Source organism: Octopus sinensis, linkage group LG7 (assembly GCF_006345805.1).
Source record: "Octopus sinensis linkage group LG7, ASM634580v1, whole genome shotgun sequence".
In the NCBI taxonomy this organism is placed as follows: Eukaryota; Metazoa; Mollusca; class Cephalopoda; order Octopoda; family Octopodidae; genus Octopus; species Octopus sinensis.
In genome coordinates this window covers 78,115,903-78,137,562 of record NC_043003.1, presented here as the reverse complement: position 1 = coordinate 78,137,562, position 21,660 = coordinate 78,115,903, and the positions used below count along the sequence as shown (strand labels likewise).

The following is a 21,660-nucleotide window of genomic DNA, read 5'->3' as shown; positions in this document are numbered from 1 at the left end:
CTCCAGCATGGCCACAGTCAAATGACTGAAACAAGTAAAAGAGTAGATGTTTTACGAGTAACTGTGCCAGGGAAGTAAACAGTGTTGATGTAACAGTAGTTAGGTTAAGAATTTAAAACTAAAAATGTTGACAGTAACACATCTAGTCTTATAAGCCATATAATAGATTAAATGTACAGAAAGCTAGATATAAAAATAAACCATCATTGATCTTTCAAGATAAGTTTTGATGTATTCTAGAACAGTTGGATTTTAATATAGCAACTAACTTTGACTCTTTGGTTTCTTCCAGTTGTTTACATGTTTACATAAATTCATAGCTTTGTTAAATTTGTCCCACTGAAGATAAAATTTACAGATTTTTCAGATTCCACTTTAAGTTAAATTTTCCTATAAAAAAATCATTTCATATTAGATTTTTTTCCTTACAGCATAAAAAAAAAAAAAAAGCATTGAGGGATTGAAACACGAGCTTCAGTATCAAAATACTCGATTCATTCTCTTCCAAGCAGGACTGTTTTTTCTTCAATCAGTGAGAAGTAAGAAACATTTGCTTATATATTCTGCTGTTGTTGTTTTATGTAAAACAAACAAACAAGTAAATAAAATAAACTTAATCCTGCTATTCTTGACCTTGCTCTCCATTAAATGATGTTTTACAAAACTGTTTCTGTATTATGTTGAATGCTGCACCAACATTTATGTACGTAAATGTATATAAAGTGTATGTATCTACTTAAATTTATCGTATATATAAAGTGGCTGCCTACTTCAATGTCTTTAAAAAAAAAAAAAAAGTCGAAATGGTTTATTTTTATATAGATCTGAAACTAAAATTTTTTTTTTTTCCACAAAATATGTAACACATTCCAGTTTCTTCAAAGTTGGAAACATTTGCAATTTATTTATTTATTTATTCAATTTGTTTATTTTTTACAGAGGAGGAGGCTATATTAACTGCATTCCTGAACAATAACCTCATTGATATTATGGCCTGAAAGAGAAGTTGAGTTCCATCGAAAGAGTCACTGTATTTGAAAATGAAGTATAAAAATGTCTGGTAATAGGTATCAATAAGAGAAATCAAATAATATTGATAGATTACAAGTGGATTATCAATAAAGAATTATCAGCCTTAATCCATCAAAAACAAGGGAATGATGAAGATGAAGATGGTGATGGACTGGACTGAAAACAATTCTGTTCAGTGGCATCAATCTATATTTCAGCAGAATTACAGGAGAGTAATTTTGGACATTAAATCATTAACATACATGCAGTTACATTAATTTCTTTGCTATTTTACAACAATAATTATTATACATAACAATATCAGCATTGAGCTGGCAGAATCATTAGTGCACTGAACAAACTGCTTAGCAGCATTTCTTCCAACTTTATGTTCTGAGTTTAAATTCTGCCAAGGTCACATTTGCCCTTCATCCTTTTGGGTTCAACAAATTATCAGTTGATCACTGGGGGTCAATTTAGTTGAATGTTTACTTCTTTAGGTCTGTTGGTGCCTTTGAGCAGCACATCAAGTAGTCAGTGATCGCCAATTATCTCCATCTCTGGCCAACCGGTACGCTTCTTCGCAAGTGATGTTCAGTCTGCATAGGTACTACGTCATGTCTTCCTTGGCCAGCCTCTTTTTCACTTACCCTTCAGCAGCATCCAGCCCATGGGTGATTTGGCAAGCATCTTCTCTGGCAGTCTTAGTATGCGTGCAGCCATTCTCATTTGTCATTCAGTTAGAACTGCATGCAAAAGCCTTATTCTTGCTGCTTGGGAAGTGGCTTTATTTGTCACGGTCTCAATAAGTCATTCTTGGGATATTTCTGAGGCACCACTGATGAAATATGACGAGTTGGTGGGCGACATTTCTGCTGTCATCTGCCTAGATCACTAAGGGCAGTATTGCTGTTTTATACAGACAAATCTTCAGCTCTATACTTAAGTTATTGCTACCCCAAAGTGTTGTTGGTCTTCTAAATACTGCTCCCACCTTGCCAATTCTGCAGCTTACATCTGTCTCTGCATTGCTGTTGGTTGTCACTATGCTTCCCATATATGTGGAGCTTGTAACTTCTTCAATTGGTTCTTGTCCAACTTTTAATGGTGCACTTTCTACCCATTTCCCAACTTGCACTGAGTGTCCCCACCCCGCAAAAATGCAGGTTTTTGTGCCTATAGTAGAAAGAATTAGTAATTGTCATTATCCATTACTATGCTGCCAGGCAATGAGTAATAGGTCAACAAGTAATAGATCCTTCAGCAGAAATCTACAACAACATTCGCATTGGTATACTCAACAAGAATTTTTTTTTTTCTTGAAACAAATTTTAATTCTTTCACACATTCTCTCTCAATAACAACCAGTTATTACAGTGAAAGTTGTTTTTTCAAATTCTGTGTTGCATTGTCTAAATGTTGAAAGACATACAGAAACACACACACTCATCCAAAGAAGATAACTGTGTATTATATATATATAAAAATGCGGCGAGCTGGCAGAAATGTTAGCACGCCGGGCGAAATGCTTATCAGTATATCGTCTGCTGCTACATTCTGAGTTCAAATTCCGCCGAGATCGACTTTCATCCTTTCAGGGTCGATAAATTAAGTACCAGTTACGGACTGGGGTCCATATAATCGACTTAATCCATTTGTCTGTCCTTGTTTGTCCCCTCTGTGTTTAGCCCCTTGTGGGTAGTAAAGAAATAGATAACTGTGTATTATATATATTGGGTTGGTGCATAATTATTGTGGTTTTCATTTTTCAACAAATTTTATTCAACAAAAACAATAACAGCATGTAACAAAAACATTTTTAAATGATTATTCTAGAGCATATTCACCATCTACTTCAATTACTGCTTCCCATTTGCTTGTCAAATGGTCAGACAGTCATTTAAAGATGTTTTTGTTAAATATTGTTATTGCTTTTGTTGAATAAAATTTGAAAAAAAGCTGCAATAATTATGCACTAACCCAATATATATCTATACATATATATATTTTTTTTAAAGTTTGTGTTATGTTGACAGACATTCACTTAAAATTCTTGTGAATGGATTTGTTAGAAAAAAACTGATAACCCCCTATTGTGTATATGTACATACATATGCATGTGCGTATGTGTCAGTACCCTCACCACCAGACAGCTGGTGTTGGTTTGTTTATGTCCTTATAAACTGAGCAGTTCATAAAAGAAACCAATATAAGCATTAAACTTTAAAAAAAAAAGTACTGGGATTGATTTCTTTAACTAAAACCCTTCAAGGCAGTACCCCAATATGGACACAGTTCAATGAATGAAATACATAAAAAGACGTATATGTGTCCAACCCATGCCAGCATGGAAAATGGATGTTAAATGATGATATAGAGTTTGTATACAACAGTCATGACAGATAAAATGGCAATCACACATCAAGCAATGAACTCAGTGAACACTAATCCTAGTCTGATGTTTTTAGAAAATTCTTGACTTAAATTTTAGATGATTATATACATACACATATATAACATATTTGTCACGAAAAGAAAAAACAAATCCCATGACAGCAATAACAAAATCTAGCAGATTTCTCTCAAGATATTTCTAACTGTCCTATATGCAAAACAAATTTTGTAGATGCTGAAGGAGTTAAGAGGAAGTTAGAAATTCAAGGATAGTCTAATCACATGTCAGTGAATACTTGTTGACAGTAAGATGACATGAATTCTCAGCAAAAAAAAACAAAAAAAAAGTAATAGTTGTCTTTCATTCTAACAAAATGTACAAGAAACCACTTGTTATATATGAATAAATTTTTAAAAAATATTAATATCATAGCCATCGTGATAAAACAAGAAAATGTTTACACAAATACCAAGACTGCTAAGATAAATTTGATTCCTTAAAAAATATGACACATAAGGACATTTAGAATATGTTCAGTGTCACCAAAGTAGGTAGGGAATTAATAAACCTTCCTTCTTAGGTTAGTATTCTAAAATAACAATGTCTAATTTTTCAGCTCAGCTTTAAGCATTTCCTGCCAATACTGACAGAATAATAGGATTTCAAGCATGTATCTTTTATCTTTCACTGGTATCAGTCATTTGATTGTGGCCATACTGGGGCACTGCCTTGGAAGGCAGTAGTCAAATCAATCTCAGGGCTTATTTTTTCAAGCCTAGTACTTATTCTATCAGTCTCAATTGCCAAACTGCTAAGTTACAGGTCATAAACACCAACACCAGTTGTCAAATAAAGGTGGTATACAGACACAAAAACACATACATATATATATATATACACACATACATACATACATACATACATATACACACACACACACACACGCTATGGGCTTCTTTCAGTTTCTGTCTACCAAATCCACTCACAGGCTTTGATCCGACCAAATCTATAGTAAAAGACTCTTTTCCAAGGTACAGCTCAGTAGGATTGAACACAACCATGTGGTTGGGAAGCAAGCTTCTTAACACACAGCCATGCCTGCACCTAGGGTAAAATTTTGTGCTTAATTGATATTAATTAATATTTATAGGTTGATAATTCACAATGAGTAACAGATAATTTCATCATGCTATTTGACATTCCAGGGTTAATATCAGTAATATTCCGGTTTCAATTCACTATACTATTCGCGAATATTGGCCTTATATTTCTTGAAAGAGCTCAGTTTTATTAGCATACTACTCTAGCTAAAAGTTGGTATGTTTGTACAAAATTGGTTTGGTTCATGCTCTATGATGGATGCAACACCTGATATTTTGGGTGTTTTAGTAATTTTATTTTAATGTAAATTTCTGCTTGAAATTCTCTAAATCACATTTTCATGACATGTTCATTTTTAAAATGTAAACATATCACACAAATTATCATTAACATTATACTAATTAACAAGAATGAAGACTGAGGAAAGTAATGTAAACATGTGAAATTTTCCACTTCTTATGGCCACATCAATTTCAGCTATAGTCTGTGTATATCCTGTCTCTAGTGTTTTTTGCTAAATTGCTGCATTTTACAAAGGTTCCTTCTTTCTTTTTTTCTTCATTTACATGTTTTAGTCATTGGACTGTAGTCAAACAGGGGCACCACTTTGAACGGTTTTGTTAAGCAAGTAGACACTGCTATTTATTTGTTTAAAGCTTATTACTTTTTCTTTTGGCCTCTTTTTCCTGAACTACCAAGTTATGGGGACAAACCAATGCCAGTTGTCAAGGTAGGGAACAAGCATGCAAACACACACAAACATGCAAACAGATACATACATAGTGGGCTTTTTTTCAGTTTTCATCAACCAAATTCACTCACAAGGCTTCATTTAGCCTTGGGCTACAGTACAAGACATTGAACCTAGAACAATGTGGCTGAGAACCAAACTTCTTACCACACAACCATACCTGTGCTTATGATACTGAGGGTTATTTATTTTATTTTGTTAACCTATCATGAGTGAACAGTAAAAAGATTGGCTATCTGCTCAGAGATGAAAATAATAAAAATAACATGTCTAAGAAAAAGAACCAAATGCTTACAGGTGCAAGTGTGGCTAGAAGCTTGCTTCCTAACCACCTGGTTCCGGGTTCAGTCCTCTTGTGTGGTACCTAGGGCAAGTGCCTTCTACTATAGCCTCAGGCCTACCAAATGTGAGTGAATTTGGTAGACAGTAACTGAAAGAAACCCGTCATGTGTATGAGTGTGTGTATACATGCATGTGTGTGTGTGTGTGTGTGTATCTGTCCCCACCCATCATTACTTAGCAATGTTTGTGTTTAGATTCCCATAACTTTGTGGTTCTGCAGGAAGACTGATAGAATAAGTATTAGGACTTAAAAAGTAAGTCCTGAGGTCAAATTGTTTGATAAACCACTTCAAGGTGGTGCTCCAGCATGGCTGCAGTCAAATGACAAACAAGTAAAGGAATAAGAGCCTGATGTGGCCTCCTGGCTTGCCAGTCCCCAGCCAAACTGTCTAACCCATGCCAGCATGGAAAACGGACATTAATGATGATGATGATGATGATGATTATATATATATATATATATATATATATATATATATATATATATATAAACATGGTACCATGTATTTTGATATTTGAAAAAATTTATCCCTTGTCAATAAATACAATTCAAGTAAAGTTTTCTACAATATAAATACTGATAGTTAAAGCTGTAAAATTGCTAATAGTTAAAACCAACTTGAAAAGACAGATACAGAGTAGTATAAATAAAAAAAAATTGACAAAATTTTAAAACTGATTTCATGAAAACTGGTCAATTCTCTATTTATCCATCACCATTAACAACAGTAGAATTGAAGCAAAATTTATCTGTTAAGCTTTTGGAATAGACCATATTTTAATAGCAAAAGATATGAAATATTGTTACAACCAAAGGAACCTACATTTAATTTTTCTGATGCAATTAGTGAGAATGAACATATTTTTCTAATGTAATGAATTCAATAATGTATTTAATCTAAAGGTGAAAAATAGTTTCTCTCATCGTTAATGAAGTAATACATTACTCTCAACAACTAGTTAGATTAACACTGAAATAATATCTAAAAGCAATAGAATTTTCCAATTAAAACAGTAGCGTTATGATGGGAATCAAGTTTTAATATAGCATTGTGTTTATCATTCATTACACTAGTGTAAAGTCAAAAGTCTGCACTGCCATGTGAATGACAGAGACATTTAACTCTTTCATTACATTTCTGTTCAAATGTATTCTGTTCAGGTCAATTTTTAAAATGAAAAATTTACTAAAATGGCTCACTATAGAGTTGGTGTTTAGGACATACGAATTGTTGATGAAAGGGTCTTCGTTTAGATCATTTTGAAATAGGGAGTTTTAAGAACCTGTGATAGTATCAGGTAAGTTGGTATCAAAAGGGTTAACATTTAATATTGTAACTCTTCAATTTAACAAAGCACAATCTACCATGTTATTCAGAAGAGTTAGTTAGAAATATATTTTTTATATTTAAACAACAGATGAAGTACTTAAGCAAATATAAAGGACTTCAAAAATGTATAAATACCAATCCTTAGAAAATTCTCCACATTAGCTACACAAGAAGGCTTTCACTTCAAGTGACAAAAACAATTTTAGACTGATCTTCACTTTTGTTGTTCTTACATTTGCTGCCTCAGAAGATATTCCTATAGCTGCAACTATTTTTGAGACATAAAATGTGTTTTGCTTTCATAGCTCATGTTTTGCTTCATATCAATAATCTTAATCTGGACTTTCAAACAGAAATAGCAGAGTCATAAGTTAAGGAATCCTATCAATTTTACTATTAAGGGGATTCTCAGTTATCTCATTGAGAAATTTTGAAACTCAATTAGAATTGATCTTATTTTTTACTTGCTTCATGTCCATGGACTACAGCCATGCTGGGGAACTGCCTTGAAGGATTTAATTGAACAAATTGATCCCAGAACTTTTTTATTTCCAGCATAGTACTTATCTAAATTATTGAATATGTAAAAAAAAAAAAAAGCTAACACTGGCTGCCAAAAGACAGAAACTACACTCAATAGGTTTCCACATAGTTTTCAATTACCAAATTCACTCACAAGGCATTGGTTGGCTTGGAGCAATAGTAGAAAACACTTGCATAAGGTGCCATGCAGTGTGACCAAATCAAAAACCACAGCTCTTTACATTCCAAGTTCAAATCTCACCAAAGTCAGTGTTGCCTTTCATCCCTCTGGGGTTGATAAAATAAAGTATCAATTAACTACTGTGATCAATGATACTAACTTACTCCCTCTCTTGAAAATTGTTGGCCATATGCCTAGATCAGAAACCATTATCATTAATATTATTATTAAGATGGTAGAATCATTAGTACATTTGACTAGATTCTTTGTAGTATTTCTTCTGGCATTACATCCCAAGTTCAAATGCCACTAAGGTTGACTTTGCCTTTTATACTTTCTGGATCGATAAATTAAGTACCAGTGAAAGACTGGGGTTGATGTCATTGACTAGTCCCTTCCTTCAAAATTTCAGGCCTTGTGCCTTTAGTAAAAAATATTATTATTATGAGGGTAAATGGCCTAGTGGTTAGGATGTTGCCCTCACAATCTAGCAATTGTGATTTCAATTCCTAGACTGGGTGGTGTGTTGTTTTCTTGAGCAAAACACTTCATCTCATGTTGCTCTCCAATCACTTTCACACCTGTGCGCATGTTCAAGACTACATTGATTTGATGGAGAGAGTGAGTTAATGTGCGGCACAAACATTTGATCACTATAAACAAATCATTTGTGCAGGTCGTTCAGAAAAAGCTAAACACACATAGGTCAGGAGGGTCCATTATTATTACAATTAAAGCTTGAATTGCAAAAGAAAAAAAATTTTCCCTGCATTGAATGAAATACCAGCATGAATTAATGAAAAATTCCATCATTATACAGTATTATTAGAACTACCACCACAGACTTGAGAATTATCAAACTAGTTTCTCCACACCAGTTTAGAAACCACTTTGCTGAATACAAGATGAAAGGAAACAACATCATAGCATCTTTTATTTTATTTAATTATTTTCTTCTGGGTCACACATGTGAAGCAAAATAATTTCCTGTAAGTCAGCATATATAATATCTTTCATCCACTGCTACAATAACAAAACCTGTTAGACAACAAAATGAATTCATCTAAATTCCTGTAACAGTTGGGTTATGCTTAGTGGTTTCTCTGATTATGTTCAACCCACCATTCCAAAAGAAGTTATATACTGAAACTGAAGCAAACTTAACACACAGCCATACCTGTGCTTTATAATGTGGATCATCTTAGTCGGCATGCACATGCATTTCATATATGAAAAGCTTCGAGCTTCCATCAACCAAATTTCACACACAAGGCACTGATCAACCTATGGCTATAGTGGAAGAAACCAGACAGTAGCATTCAAACAGTGGGAACAAACCCATAGCCATATGGTTCCACTGTGTGCATATGTGTCTCCTCAGACTTATAAACCGTTTTATCTTTTACTTGTTTCGGTCATTTTATGACAGTCAAGCTGGGGCACAAACACACATAAGACTCCCACACACACACATGCACAATGGGCTTCTTTCAGTTTCCATCTACCAGATCCACTCACAAGGCTTTGGTCAGTCTAAGGGTAGAGTAGAAGATACTTGCCCAAGGTGGCACATAGTGGGACTGAACCCACAACTATGTGGTGGTAAAGTAAACTTCTTACCATGCAGTCACACTTGCATCTATATTCAAGTTACAACACAAATATTTAATAAAAAAAAAACCATAACCCTTTTAATACCAACCCCGTTGAAACTACTTATACTAAAGTTCATAATCAAATTACAACTTCTGCCAAAATTTCATTTCATTGTAACATTTAAGATTCTAGCTGGTCAACAGAATAATATATGAGGTTACAGCTATTTTACTAAACCCTAACAAAGTCTTGAATGCATTGAAATTTAATTAAATAACATAGGTAGTCTGTTAAAAATACAACCACAAAAGGGTTAAAATCTGCATGGGAGCAATTTGAAAAACAAACAAAAAAACATCAATATAAGTACTACCAACAAGAACAATATAAGAGGTGTTAAGGAACAAACAAAAGAGCATCATTAATGATGCAGATATGAGGAGTACTAAGGAATAGAAACAAAGAGCGAAATCACAGTATTTAGTTTTGCCTCCTCTATATAGATTTCAAATTCCAACCAGATCAATATAACTGTTCCTATATTCCAGATCGATAAAATAAGTATCAGTTATTTACTGAGGTCAATGTGACTACATCTGACAAAATTTGGTTCTTGCTAAGCTCCTGGTCAGTCCTGATTAAACAAACCTATGATCAAAGTGATCCACCTGTCACTATTCCTTCTTTCTCCCCCCCTTCCCCCGCAAGTAGAGTATTTAAACTACATCATCCAAAGTGTCCGTTATTTAAAATAGTATAGTGTTAGATAGTAATTCAAAGGGCATTTGTTCAAGCAGATCAAGTCACAATGTACAGGTCTCTTCTGTGTGCCAACGTGAGAAACCCTGACTATCATTATTAACATAGTATTTATTAATATAATTATACAGTTGTATTTTGTTTTATCACAGAGGAAGAGAAGCACTCATGATAACCTTTCACATAGCTCACCATCTTTAATATTGTGGAGGGAGGGAAGAAAGGATGACTTATATCATTGCAATAATGAGTAACATAAAAATTTCAAAGTTACCTAACTACAAACTAGAGAGCTGGCACAAATATGGGCAAAAGAGTTGAGAACTCCTCTGAAGGCACGTTACCTAAGGGCCAGGTGGTAGTTTTAAATTGGGTGATGAGTTAACTGTTTTTTCTTTTTTTTTTCTTTAAACCAGTGAAATTATATTTCCTTCTACAGTTACAGACTAAGATGACCCACATTATAAAGCACAATAAACATATCAAGATAAGGCTCCTACATTTAAATCACACATGACAGAATGATAAAAAACCAAATGCATTCAAAAGAACCAACTGCTCATTATGATCTGTATGAAATATATACTCTTCAACAAAAATCCTACTCAAAGATCTTAAAATTGATCTATAGATAAAATTGGTATAATTTCTAAAGTTATGAAACTTCATAGAAAATAACCAAATTCAAGATGAACTCCTAAACTAAGACCAGAGAACAACCTCATTTTACATAATTTAACCACTGGCTAGTCATTGGTCAAGTAGTGGATTTCACACAAACAACCACATGCTTTATTCAGTTACACTGAATGCCATAAATTTCTTGCATCTAATCACTGTTTTTCACTTTCATACTCTCTTCTTTCTCTTCACCATCTAAATATTTCCCTCCCCTCAGCCCACACTATCAGTCACACTGCCCTGAACAGATGGAGACAATGTAGTGAGAATCCCCCTACATTTTTCAAGGTATACATTTTTCAGTGCTACAATAAAATATACCCAGTACATAGTAAAGTTGTTGGTAAACAGTGGATACACAGGGTCAGGAGAACCCTTCACTTATTAAGGACATGACAACCTCTAGGGGTCCTAATGTGACTGGTTGGTATTAGGAAAAGCATCAAGCAGTAGATACCATGCCAAAATGAAATATACAAGTAATCCTTAGATCATACATAAAGGAGCAGTAACTCCAAGTAAGAACTGACTTGACCCAGGATGACCACTCCAACCCATGTCAACATGGGAAGTGAAAATAAAATGAGATGATGATGATACTGATAAGAATGATTCTGTTTGTATCTTTACTGCCTAATAAAAGTTACAACATTGGTGTTAGTAAAGGGACTTAATCCTCTGCCATTCTTTGTTGGAACAACTGTTTAATATAATTGGGTGCCCTTCCTACTGGTAATCACTTAACCCAAAAGTAGAAGTGGAACATATTGTCAATCAGGAAAACAGGAGTAAGAAGAGTTATGCGCTAACATGAGCACAACATAATGGCTTTAGTAAGGTCCCAACTCATGATCATGTGGCTAGAGAACCAGTTAAAGAGTCCATATTTATTTTGCAAAAATAATGAATGTCAGTTGCATACTGGGGTCGATTTAATTGACTGGCCTCCTCCCCCAAAATTTCAGGCCTTGTGCCCAGAGTAGAAAAGAATCTGCTAAAACCTACGAATGATTTGTTCTGTGTCAGTAAAATTGTACAAAAACATCACAAAGAATTTATTCTAGTTTGAACATTTTGTAATATCAGGAATATACTAAGATCCACTTAGTGCAGTTCAATAAATTCTGTCCAACTTAGGTAACCCTCAGACAGGTTTCAGTGAATAGTTGAATCAAAATATGGTCTGCTCCAGGGGTTCTCAAACATTTTTACTTCCAGGGTCTCCATTTTTCACATCTGGCAGTGTTGGAAAAAACACTGTAAAATGGGTGGATGCCATCAAACAGACAATTTTATGGAAGTCAAGATTTCCACAAAAAATATTTAAAGTGTATGTGTGTATACATACTCACACACATTATTTACTAAATTAGAGAGGTAATCATTGATAAGTTGTTGCATGTGAATACTTCAAAATTACATGCTATTACAAACCTTACATACCTCTGTAATTTCTCTTGCATATCCTGGTTTAAGAAATTTACATTAAAGACAATAGACTGCCTAAGTAAATAGAAACAGTGGAGAATTATTTTCATCATGTTTACTTTGTAGGCTGGTAAACACATGGAAAATATTGCACCCTAAAGTTTCTCAAGTGAAACTATTTACTAAATACATATACAAGCACACAGTAACAAATTTGCAAATTAATTCTCTCTTCACAAGACTGGGAAAGCTACAAAAAGTATATACGTTGCAAATATCTTTGAAGTTAATTTTAATCATGTATTATTAAGAACCTCTTATAAAAGAAATAACGAATCTTAAAACAAAAATGAAACAAGTTATTTCTTGAATAAGTTTACACTTATTACCACAATACTTTTCAAGTAGTCAATACTAGACATACACACAGTGATTCATTTTCACTAGACAGCTGTGAATCAGTAGCATGTCTCAGAACAGAACTAGAGAAAAAATGAAATGAATCATCACACTGAATGATATGAATATTTCTAAAAGTGTTAAATTGTAAATTACTGTATGATGAAACACAAAGCCTGTTAGTCTTCCAGATTGTAGATTGCGATAGATAAATACAACTCAAGTAGATAAAAAAAAGACAGAGAACAATTATTTTCTCCTCTCCAAAATAAATGCCAAAACAAATTATTCCAACTTTGACATCAACAGAATTACTGTTACTCATTTTATAGACCCTCTAAAAATGAAAATGTTCATCTCAGCAAATATCTAAACTCCAGTCGATGAAACAAAAGATTATGCTATCATTGTCATTTCAACACATTTCCCATACTGTTATGGGTTAGACAAATCCCTAACACAACGTACTGCTCCTAGTAGTTTCTGATTTTTTTCTGTGCCAGCACCCTTGCAACTTCTTTTTTGTGGCATTATTCTTTCTCCAAAACATTTTATTAATATTGCAACATTTCTATTCACCCAATACTCATAGTCCATGCCTGTGCAGTTGTTTCTCCAACCATACATTCACTGATGTAATACCCAGCTATTCACTTAGCTGCTCCTGTCAAGTAAATTTAACGTTATACACCCAATAGATCAAATTCTCTTCCTTTTTCTGTAGCTTCCACGCAACATCCACATTCAATGCCCCCAGTTTTCATACCATGCAGTATAACATTTCTTACACACAGTCTATGTAGCTGACCTTTCACAGAGACCGTAATCTTTATTTGTAATGGAGGCAGCCATTTCATACATTCCATCCACCTCTTCAACTATTTTTGAATTTAAAGTATTCAGTTTGATGTTCCTAGCTGTGTTAAATATTCACAGCTTTAGTAGCTGGAAGAACTTGTAGTTCAAGTATAAGGCTCTATGTACATTCAGACTTTTTTTAAAATGAGAAACAGTTAAAGTTGATTGACTTTTACCACCTCTCCAATGCCAAACTTGAAGGGTTTAAAACTAGATGACCTTGCTCTAATTGCTGAGTCGCTATCAGAACTGGAGGAGAAGTTTCAGGTGTGGAAACAAGGATTAGAATCGAAGGGCCTCAGAGTCAATCTAGCTAAAACCAAAGTCGTAATCAGTAGGAAGGTAGACAAATCACAAACACCTTCAGGTAGATGGCCCTGCTCGATCTGTAGAAAAGGTGTAGGTAGAAACTCTATAAGATGCACCAAGTGTAAGCTATGGACACATAAGAGATGCAGCAATGTCAAAGGAAGGCTAACTAGGAAGATGGTTTTTGTATGTGGCAGATGCTCAGGAACAATAAACACTGAAAATGCTCTGAGACCAACTTCCGTCACTTTCCAGGGAGAAAAACTAGAAATAGTTGATAGTTTCCGTTACCTAGGTGACCAAGTCAGCAGCGGGGGCGGGTATGCTGAAAGTGTAACTGCTAGAGTAAGAATAGCTTGGGCAAAGTTCAGAGAGCTCTTACCTCTACTGGTGACAAAAGGCCTCTCGCACAGAGTGAAAGGCAGACTGTATGATGCGTGTGTACGAACAGCCATGCTACATGGCAGTGAAACATGGGCCGTGACTGCTGAGGATATGCGTAAGCTCGCTAGAAATGAAGCCAGTATGCTCCGATGGATGTGTAATGCCGGTACTCACACTCGGCAGAGTGTAAGTACCTTGAGAGAAAAGCTGGACCTAAGAAGCATCAGTTGTGGTGTGCAAGAGAGACGTTTGCGCTGGTATGGTCAAGTGGCGAGAATGGATGAAGATAGTTGTGTGAAAAAGTGCCACACCCTAGCGGTTGAGGGAACCTGTGGAAGAGGCAGACCCAGGAAAACCTGGGACGAGGTGGTGAAGCACGACCTTCGAACTTTAGGTCTCACTGAGGAAACGACTAGAGACCGAGACCTCTGGAAGTGTGCTGTGCGCGAGAAGACCCGGCAGGACAAGTGAGTCCATAACCCGTGGCCTTCTACATGGGATGGAGCCAGCCTACGTATGCATACCTTCCCTTCTTGGGACACAAAACTCTACTTGTGAAGACGTGATGAGGCAAGTGAGGATCAGAATCGAAATCGATCAATGGAAATTGCGGATGTGCTACCAGTGCCGGTGGCATGTCAAAACTCTGCTTGTGAAGACCCGTTGAGGCAAGTGACGATCAGAATCGAAATCGATCAATGGAAATCGATCAATGGAAATCGATCAATGGAAATCGATCAATGGAAATCGATCAATGGAAATTGCAGATGTGTTACCAGTGCCGGTGGCATGTAAGAGAACTTTCCGTTTCGCGACCGTTGCCAGCACCGCCCCGTTTCGTGTCCGTTGCCAGCCTCGCCTGGCCCTCGTGCCGGTGGCACATAAAAAGCACCATCCGTTCGTGGCCGTTTGCCAGCTCTGTCTGGCACCAGTGCGGGTGGCACGTAAAAAGCACCCACTACACTCACGGAGTGGTTGGCGTTAGGAAGGGCATCCAGCCGTAGAAACACTGCCAGATTTGACTGGGCCTGATGAAGCCTTCTGGCTTCACAGACCCCAGTAGAACCGTCCAACCCATGCTAGCATGGAAAACGGACGCTAAACGATGATGATGATGATGATGATAAAGAGTAAAAGACTAATAATTTTGGGCACACTGCTTAGTAATCTAGTGTTCATCAATTTGCTTAATTCCTAAGAAGTAGTCAGCTTTTTTTTAAATATAAAACAGCAATTGTGAAAATATTAAAATGTTTTAGTTTTGTAAAAAAATTAAAGTATGTTCTTGAACAACTCATTACAATTGACACATTGGCTTTCATATGAAGTTTTAATTTTGAAACAAAGCCAAAAATTCTAAGTGAAGAACACAAATGATTACATTGATATCAGGATTTTATTGCCTCCACCTCAACTGGAGAGAGATTCATTCATAAAGAAGAGAATATAAAACTAAATATTGCAAGGCATCCATCACATGCCATCAACTGTGCATAAATTTTTAAGGTCCATATTCACATATTTAGGTGCAAAGCGTAATTTATTTTAAAATTTGGGTATGGTCATTTTTTTTTTTTGCCAATTAAACACACATTATTCATATTATTTGTAGTAGATATGCCTGTCAAAGTTCTTTATTTGCACATTCTGTAACCTCATCAGTGACACCATTCCAGGTGTCTCTTCTTGTCCTTATTCCATTACCTTCTGGTAATTATTTCGATGTGCATGCACTTATGTGTGTATGTGTTTAGTGTGTACCGTGTGCATGTGTAAAGGTTATAATAAATTGAATGAAGCCTAGAGCAAAGGGTTCCTTTTTAAAAGCTGATCTGGGTCTAAACAATATATCAAAAACAGACATGAAAATAAAATTAGCCCTTACCTCCATGAACTGAACAGAAACTTTAAATGTAGGTGGAGGTTCCTTATTCTCCATAGCTTCTTTCTTGCGTTTGTCAATGCCACTAAATAGATGTCCAATAGCTCGAGGTATTATGCCAATGTCTTCTGTTGGAACATCCACATCAAATCCACTCCCCATTGTATATGTCTTGCCAGAACCAGTCTGAAAAAAATTTTTTTTGTTTATAAATATTTTTTGGAAAACCACAAACTTTAAAAGAACAGCTTTAAAATTAAGACATCAGCACATTGAATTGTTTAATTTCATTACAGACACACACACACATATATACACACACACACACAAATATATATACATACATATATACGAGGGACGTTCAATAAGTAATGCCTCTGACCCACTTCCAGGTGTTTGATCTAGTTGAAATTTTGCATGTGCAATTACTTATATCTCTATAGATTAGGTGTCAAATTACAGCTCTGAACTAATTATGGTTTCTGATTTACAGGTGTTTGAACTGAGTCAAGTGTGAAATGGAGCCTGTTGAGTGTCAAGCAGTGATCCGGTTTTTGTATTTGAAAGGACGCACACCATGGGAGACTTTTGATGAAATGAAAGTAACTTATGGTGATGATGCCCCATCATATGACCTTGTAAAACGCTGGCATCGTGAATTCAAACATGGTCATAACTCTGTGGAAACAGCTCCCAGATCTGGTCGACCCCCTTCTGCCATTGATGAGGCATCTGTCCGTCAAGTTGAGGCTGCCATTTTGGAAGATCGACGCATAACTATTCGCCAAATAACCCATGAGGTCAAGATTAGAACCGGGTCAGTGGAAACTATCATTCATGACCATTTGCATATGCAAAAGGTGTCTGCCAGATGGATTCCCAGGTTGCTCACACCTTTCCAGAAGCAAGAACGCGTCGAGTTCTCGAGGATGAATTTGGAGACATACCAAGAAAATGAGTCAAACTTTTTCAAAAGACTGATTACACAGGATGAAACCTGGGTCCATCACTATGATCCAGAGACCAAAGCCCAGTCAATGCAGTGGAAGCACCGTGACTCACCTCCTCCAAAGAAGGCAAGGGTGCAGCCCTCTGCTGGCAAGGTCATGCTCACAGTCTTCTGGGACCAGGACGGAGTAGTGATGACAGATTTCCTGGCAAAGGGTACCACAATTACAGGAGCCTATTATGCTTCACTTTTGAGGAAATTAAGAGAAGCTATCAAAATCAAGAGGCGGGGTAAGATCAGCGATGGCATCCTCCTCCTGCAGGACAACGCTCCGGTCCACAACTCGTGTGTCGCCAGATCAGAAGCACAGGCGTGCGGCTATGAACTCCTCCCCCACCCCCCTACTCTCCTGACCTTGCACCCTCTGATTTTCACTTCTTCCCAGCCATGAAGTTGTTTTTGAAAGGAAAGCATTTCCCAGATGATGCAGCCTTGATTTCTAAAGTCACGTCGTGGATGGAGGACCAAGCTGGGGTCTTTTACAAAAACGGTCTCCAGAGCTGGATCAAACGATGGGAGAAATGCGTAACATTGGGTGGTTCCTATGTAGAAAAAGACCAATAACTGTGCCAAGTTCCGTTGCTCTACTGCTATGGGAAGTGGGTCAGGGGCATTACTTATTGAACGCCCCTCGTACTCCCCACCATACACACATGTGGTTATGGTGTGGGAGGAATCTCAATTCTTGATGGGATCACAGGGGCACCATTGTGATATACAGTAATATCCCAGGAATTTAGGACTTGGTAGAACCCATTCCTCTCTAGGTTTGGAAACAGCTATTTCTTTGTTCAGAGAGAAAGTGTATGTCTGAGACAGACAGACAAGGTGACAAAGAGGAATCAATTTTAATATTTAAGTGGTATTTTATTGAATCCAAAAGGACAAATGTCAAAATTGAACACAGCAGCATTTGGGCTCTGAGCTTAGAGAACCAGAACAAATACAAAACATTCTACCCAATGCTGTAATGATTGCTAATTGGTCCCTATAACTCATTTGTTTATAGGTTTCTTTTTCCCATTCTAGCAAGGATTAGATGAATATGAGAGATATTATTTTTCAACCAGCTGCCATTTCTGTCCTAACCCATATCTGTTTTTCAGGTAAAGAATTCTTTTATTCTGCACATCTTTGAAGGTGCAAAGCCAGTAAGCGCTTTGTTGACAAAGGAAATGGCAATAATGCCCCCACTTATAACTCAGCAAGTTTTGGAAAAACACAAATACATGCGGAGATGCACATACCCACACACAAAGGGCTTCTTTCAATCCGTCAACCAATTTTACTTACAAGGCTTTTGCCAATCAGGGATTTTAGAAGAAGACCCTGGCTCAATGTGTCATGCCATGAGACTGAATCCAAAAGTAGATGTTTGCAGAGCACACTTCTTAATACAAATATGCTTGGACCTTTAGCCATGCCTGCACCTATATACATAAACATGAATGCATACGTACAGGGAAATACATATTATTATTATTATTATTATTACTGTTATTAAGGCAGTCAGCTGGCAGAATCATAAGCATGCCTGGCAAAATGCTTAGTGGCATTTCATCTATCCTTACATTCTGAGTTCAAATTCTGGCATGGTCAACTTTGCATTTTATCCTTTTGGGGTCAATAAATTAAGAAACACTGAGATTGATGTAATTGATTAATCCCCTTCCCCCAAAATTTCAGGCCGTGTGCCTTAAGTAGAAAGGATTATTATTACTATAATTTAAGGTGGCAAGCTGGCAAAATTGTTAGCATGCCAAATGAAATGCTTAGTGACATTTTACCTATATTACGTTTCAAGTTCAAATTCCAATTCCAACAAGGTCGTCTTTGCTTTTTACCCTTTTGGGGTCAATAAAATAAGCACCAGTTGAACATTGGAGTTGATGTAATTGATTTACGCACCCCCTTGAAATTTCTGGCCTTGTGCCAAAATTAGAAACCATTATTATTATTATTATTATTGTCATAGATAACTGCTGTCCCATTACTTCAAGTTTAGTTCCAAAGAAATATTCATCAGCTACTTTATCAACAAAAGGTTAGCAAAAAAAACAACAAAAAAACAACAATCTTTATAGCATGAAATTTATGGCATGTTAACACAATATAAAATTTATATATAGTTATTTGATTACATAATACTTTCTAACTCCCTCACACTACTACTCGTAAATTATTGTGCATGTGTGCATGATAACTTGGACTGTGGCCATACTGGGGCACTCCAAAGTTTCAGTTGATTATCAACACCAGCCATCATCATTTAACATCTATTTTCCATTTGCATGGGTTGGACAGTTTGAAAGGAGCTGGCAAATCAGAAGACTGCACCAAGCTCTATTGTCTGCTTTGGCATGGTTTCTACAAATGGGTGCCATTCCTAATGCCAACCACTTTTTATAAAGCACCAGCAGCAGTAATGAGGTCACCAAATAACTTACAGAACAAGAACCTCTCAACTGGTTGGGGAAGAAATATTGAGAGAGAAGGAAAAAAAGGGCATCTTACATTAGAGGAGAAACATGGCTGAAAGCAAAGTCAACCAGACATATATGGATACAACCTGACAAAATACCACTGGATTTTTATTCACATTGATTCTGCCACCACCATCACCCTGCACTAATCACACAGATATCCACCTTTCATACAGTTTCTATCAATCATACATTTAAAATCACAATACTTTGGCTAAATTGAGGCTATGATAAAAAAACACTTTTTCAAGGTGCCACAAAGTGGCGTCAAACCCAGTTCCACATAATTACAAAGTGAATTTTTTCAGCACACAGCAATGCCAGCTTCCATATACTTTATTAAAACAAAGTGAGAAATTAATCAACTGTAATTAGGATAGATATAAATCTATGCAATGACATGACAAATTAATGCCATTATGTTCAGTATTTTAAAAGGTTAGAAATTCAAACTTAACCTAAGCTGGTTACTTCATAAACTGATAGATATATGTCACTTATTAAACTAGTCATAACGACTCTTAAATATTCATTTAACTAATTACATTTAAGAGGATTAATAGTGAAACTTTCAATTAATTCCTCTGCTCTTAAAACTGATTCAATTTTGATTAAAATGAGAGAACTCTTCAATCATATAGGAGATATGCGCAATGACAAGCACAGTACACTCACTCACACGTGCTTGCATGCAAAAGAGCACTTACAGACATACTTGCACACAAAGAGCATGTGCTTGCAGACAAACCACATGCATACAATTGCTTGCACACCATACGCATGCATGTATGCAATGAATCCCGACATCACACAAAGCCCACAGACATTAAAGCAATCATAGTTATATAGTTAACAAGCTCACATCATGGCTACATGGTTTCAGGTTGACTCCACAGAGTGGCACATCAGGTAAATGTCTTCATTACAGACTTGGAACAGCCTAAGAATTATGAGAGATTTGCAAGACAGAAACTGTGTGGAAGTTCAGAGGTACCATTTGTAATCTTATCAACACTAGCCTTCGGGGTATTTAGCAGAAAGCACTCTCTTGCAAGGATTCATCCCAAGTCTCCATACTCAAGATAACTTTCTCCCTTCCACCCATTAACCTTGTTGAAGGCTCCAAAAATATCATGGGTGCTGTCCTCCCTCCTCTGATTGAGATATTTAAAAGTGAAGACACGACAGTTACTTTAATAGGTAGCCTATACCTATTAGACATCCTCAGAGACTGAAGGTGCTTGTACATTTAAATAGAATTATAGTCTACAACTACACAAGTCACACCTAAACAAAACTACATTCTATAACCACATGAAATACATTATTAAGTAGAAATGTAGTCCAAGTTGTAGTTTTGCTCTCACATTTGAGATGGTACTGCTGCAAACACGTACATTCTAAACCTGACTGATTATACAGTACTTCACAACATGCTCCAGCATAGGACCGACAGATACACGATCTCAACTCACTGTGTTTTCTACCACTACTATAATGGTATCTGCTCCTCATAGCTGATTAGGCTCACGCCACTCAAGTATGCACAACCTGCTTATCTTCCTTCTATCTACTTTTGTTGTGTCCAATTCCCTCAGGTTCCACACTAATCACTACACACATTTCTGCCTTCAGTCTTCTTGAACTCTTTTCTTGCTCATGTCTTTTCTGTAGGTGTTGATTAGCAATGGCTCAACAGAAACTTTAATGGCATCAACCTCACCAATTTCAAATGGCCTACAGTCCTCCTCCTTCCAGAGCAAGAAAAAGAAAATCCTACACTGCAGTGACAAAGTAAATATGACTATTTGCTTCCATATAGGATCCTAATGAATGAATTAAGATGACAGGCAAACAAAATACTTGTTGTACTTAGTTGCCTTCCTTTAGTTTAGAGCTCAGCTCCTGCTGGGTGTTATCTCTGCTTTTCATACTAAGGGAATTGATAAAATACTAGTATTTTATGTCATTCTCCTCAAAATCCGCAGTTTTGTACTAATGATAAAAAAATATATTTTTATACATTTTGACATAATGAGATAAACTTGTCAGGTCTAACTGACTTCTATTGTTCTGGTATCAAATATCAGTTGTGTATTGGGAAACAGGAAGCCGGTAATTGACTTAACCCTCAGTCGTAATACCCTATATAAATGTGTGGCTTTATAATTTGTTATGTGTCATTATTATAAAGGATGAATATGAATAGACAAGAGCCAAAATTGGTTTCAAAGAAAA

At 36.1% G+C, this 21,660-nt stretch overlaps 1 protein-coding gene across 6 annotated transcripts in view; it reads right to left on the bottom strand.

Moving 5' to 3' along the window:
- The window catches only part of LOC115214537 (kinesin-like protein KIF21A), a 176,923-nt gene that overhangs the window by 94,274 nt on the left and 60,989 nt on the right, over positions 1–21,660 (bottom strand). For all 6 annotated transcript variants that reach the window (XM_029783744.2, XM_036504851.1, XM_036504850.1 and 3 more), the window contains exon 4: positions 15,934–16,116. In XM_029783744.2, coding sequence (XP_029639604.1) covers positions 15,934–16,116 — 183 coding nt within the window. The remainder of the gene's footprint in view (positions 1–15,933; positions 16,117–21,660) is intronic.